This window comes from Salvia splendens, chromosome 12 (assembly GCF_004379255.2).
Source record: "Salvia splendens isolate huo1 chromosome 12, SspV2, whole genome shotgun sequence".
Taxonomy (NCBI): domain Eukaryota; kingdom Viridiplantae; phylum Streptophyta; class Magnoliopsida; order Lamiales; family Lamiaceae; genus Salvia; species Salvia splendens.
This window is the reverse complement of record NC_056043.1, coordinates 26727559-26731714: the sequence shown is the minus strand read 5'-3', so window position 1 is coordinate 26731714 and position 4156 is coordinate 26727559. Positions and strand designations below refer to the sequence as shown.

Below are 4156 nucleotides of genomic sequence, written 5' to 3'. Positions count from 1 at the left end.
TTAACAATGTGCTCGCCGAGGATGAAAGAGTGGGGGGCGCTGTCCCTACCGAATATGAGATAAAGAACATGGTGGATACGTGTGCCTTACTTGGTTTGGAAGATTCATGTCCACAGGATGCAAGTACACTTGGACGAACCATGCAATATCGAGTAAAATTGAAAGGGCCATGATCAAAGACGCTTGGTTCGCCAAAGGATACTTGGCTAGTACGGAGTTTCTGCCATCGGGAGCGTACACGGACCACTCACCAGCCGTCACCACCCTCTTTGGTAACATAGTCTCATACCCTAAGCCATTTAAATTCTTTAGTTTTTGGCTCAAGCATGCAGGATTCAATAAGCTCGTTGAAGAAAATTGGGCTTCCAATATCCGAGGCAAGGCACAATTTGTGCCCGCCGAGCGAGGAAAAGAATTTAAGAAGCACCTCAAGGGGTTCAACTTTAAGGAGTTCAGTGAACTATCAAAGAGGGCCAAGGAGGCCGGGGAAAAACTTGAGGCATTGCAAAAACAGGCGGACTGGGACACCTCAGACCTAGCCCTTCGGGTCCAGATCACCAATCAGAAAAAAGAAGACTGCCTACCTTGAGAATTCTAAAAGGGACTATTATAAGCAAAAAGCTAAATTCAAGCATTTACTTCTTAGTGATCGCAGTACTTCGTTCTTCCATTCTCTTGTTAATAGGAACAACTCACGCAATTATATTGCATTCCTCTACAGGAGAGACGGCACCATCACGAGGGACCAAGAGGAAATAATTAGTGAGTTTGTGGAATTCTACTCGACTCTCCTGGGAACCAAGAAGGAGCCTGAACCCATCAAGGTGGACATCATTAGGCAAGACCCTCTTGTGAGCGAGGAGGATAGTAGGGACATGGTGCGACCCATCACGGTCGAGGAGATCAAAGTAGCCTTGTTTGACATTGGGAACAACAAGGCACCGACGCCAGATGGCTACTCCTCGGCATTCTTCAAGAAGCAATGGGAGAAAGTTGGCAAAGACGTGGTTGATGCAGTCAAGGAATTCTTTGAAACAGGCCATTTGTTGAAGAACTTCAACACAACGGTGATTTCCCTGATTCCGAAGACTTCAATCAACCCAACAGTGAGCGACTACAGGCCTATCTCCTGCTGCAACGTCTTCTACAAGATCATTACGGAGATCCTATCGAGGAGGATAGCGTCGCAACTGAACAAGCTGGTGAGCATGGCACAGTCGGCATTCATCCCGGGGAGGCATATCATGGACAACATCCACCTCGCGCAAGAGCTTATGCGAGGGTATGAGGACAAGAAGAATGCTCCTAAGTGTACGGTCAAGATTGATCTCCGGAAGGCGTATGACACAGTGGATTGGGACTTCCTCAGATCCATCCTACATGGGCTGAACTTCCACCCGAAGTTCGTCTATTGGGTGATGCAGTGTGTCACGACACCTAGGTTCTCGATCGCGATCAACGGGAGCCCACATGGATTCTTCCCCGGCAAAAGGGGACTTCGACAGGGAGATCCTATGTCTCCTACTCTTTTTATTTTTTGCATGGAATACTTATCTCGTTTGCTTGCAGCCCGGATGACGAACTTCAACTTTAATTTTCATGCAAAATGTGCGAGAGAAAAGATTACTCACTTAGCCTTCGCAGATGACCTTATGCTTTTTAGTAGGGGCGACTACATGTCCATGGAGATCTTAGCGAGTGCTATGGAGGAATTCTCGGGCTGCTCGGGCTTGGAAATCAACAAGGATAAATCTAACCTTTTTTCAGGAGGCAAGCTACCAACCCGGGACTTGGAGAAGATCAAGAGCATTTTCGGCTTCCCGTTGGGTTCCCTGCTGGTGAAGTACCTAGGAGTGCCCCTCGCATCGAGCAAGCTCAACATCATGCACTACTCACCGCTAATTGAGAAGATCGCATCCCTCACCAAAAAATGGACATGTAAGAATCATTCTTATGCCGATAAACTGAACTGGTGCGCTCTGTTTTGCAGGGTGTCGAGTGCTACTGGCTACAAGTCTTTCCTCTGCCGGCTAATATGAGGGACCGGGTCATCTCTATCTGTTGGGAGTTCCTTTGGGGTACGAAATACCCCCCAGTGTCTTGGAAGGATTTCTGCCTACCGAAAGATGGAGGGAGACTCTGCTTTCGGGACCTCGGGGCGTGGAACAAGGCACTCTTGGCTCGGAACCTGTGGAACATTCATACCAAGAAGGATTCCTTGTGGATCAAATGGATTCATAGTGAGTTTCTCAAGAACGGGACGCTGTGGGAATGAACGGCAAGATCGCGGGACTCACCACTCTTCAAGAGGCTGCTTGAAATACGAGACGATTTGCTAACCGACCGGCCGAGAAGAGAAGTAGAGAAGATGCTAGGACAATGGTACAGGAGCAAGGGAGCGGTTGAGGCATACGAGTGGTTCAGGCCAAAAGGAGAACGGAGACTGTGGCACAGATTTGTGTGGAAGGAGTTTGTCCCACCAAAGTACTCCTTCACTACTTGGCAAGCTCTCAAAGGACGACTTCCTACGAGGGACAGACTGGGCTACATGAACATCGATCAACGCTGCCCCTTGTGCATGGCGCACACGGAGTCCGTGGACCACCTTTTCTTCAAATGCCACAAGACTTGGGCAGTTTGGAAGGAGATCAAATCTTGGCTGGGAATGCAGAGGAACATCACCACCATACCGAGCGCCATCAAGTGGATGATCAAGGAAAGAAGTGGCGCGGAAATCGTCCGCAAGGCTAGAAGGCTAGCCCTCATCGCAATGGTCAGCCTAATGTGGAGAGGCAGGAATGCATTGATTTTTTACGGATCAGCATTCGAACCCAAGCACTTGGTGTTCGAAGTGAAGAAGGTAACATATGCAGTGTTATACTCCCTTTATCCGCATGAACAAGTGAACGAGCACTTGGGAGTTTAGCGTTGCTCTCGGCCACGAGGGTACTCTTTTTCCTCCTAGGGACTTTTTCCCATCGGGTTTTATCTCTAGGAGGTTTTAACGAGGCCCTACCCCTACCTTCATTGGGGTAACGTGGACGGTAGCAATGAGTACAAGCACACCTTGATGGAAAGAAGTACCGACACAAATCAAGTGGATCCCATCTTGAAGACTTTAACTGAAGTGATGTCTTATGTGGATTTTGTTGATGCATTGATATTATATGTTGTTTTTCGGTTTGTGATACCAACTCTTAGGGCTTTGTTTCCCTAGAGTTTACTTCCCCCCACCGGCCTACATAGCTTCGGCTTTTAGGCATGTATCCCTCGGGTATGCCCGTGTCTTGCTTTTACTTTATTTTTTACCTTTATATTCCATTCATTGATTCATAAAAAAAAAGCTAGATCAACGCAAAGGCCAACCTCTTTCGAACATGTTTCCTTTCTATACACCAACTAATTTAGAAAATATAATATTATTAGAATAACTGATTATTTCACTAAAACCAATTTATGGCGTAGAGAAAAATTCCACAATTATCCTAGACATGTTTGTTTTGATTATAACAAAGAAAATAGAAACATATAGCTAGTAGGGTAGCAAGTAGTAATCAAAGAGTTGTGGAGATCAAATTTTATTAGGAATTAATTTTATAAGTGCATTTAGGGTGTCCACTATGGGGGCGGCGTGCCGGCGTGTTTTGTGCGAGGACGCGCCGGTCCCCGATCGCCGCGCCTATAGGCGCGCTGCGCTGGCCTATAGTGCGCCGGCCGCCACCTTCGATTTTTTTTTAAAACAAAATTTCGACAATTTTTAGTAAGAGAGAGGGAGATTGGGGAAGGAAGGAGAAGGAAGGAAGGAAGAAGGAGTAGGTAGTCATGCTTTTGGAGAGAGAAAGAGGGGTATTGCACGTTTTTGGAGATAGAAATTTATACATCTTTTTTATTCGGTTCCAATTGTTTACGAATATTCGATCACAATTATCTCATTTTCTAATTATTTACATTCTGATAATTTTAATTATAATTGATTTAAAATAAACTAAAACATTAAAATAAAAATTAGTTATAAAATTTGGGGCTATTGGAAGTGTCCACCATAGTGGCGGAAACAAATTTTTGGGGCTATGGACAATAAAATTGGGGCTATGGACAAAAAAGGGGGCGGGGCTATTGGAGTGGACACTCTTATATTATTATCTCCTCACATTAT

General features: G+C 45.7%; 1 protein-coding gene across 1 annotated transcript; it reads left to right on the top strand.

The window, feature by feature from the left end:
* Positions 1-2368: 2368 nt before the first annotated feature.
* LOC121757801 lies at positions 2369-2926 on the top strand. Its single transcript, XM_042153284.1, has one exon. It carries the CDS (start codon positions 2369-2371, stop codon positions 2924-2926), a length of 558 nt encoding a protein of 185 aa, XP_042009218.1.
* The last annotated feature ends 1230 nt before the right edge of the window (positions 2927-4156 follow it).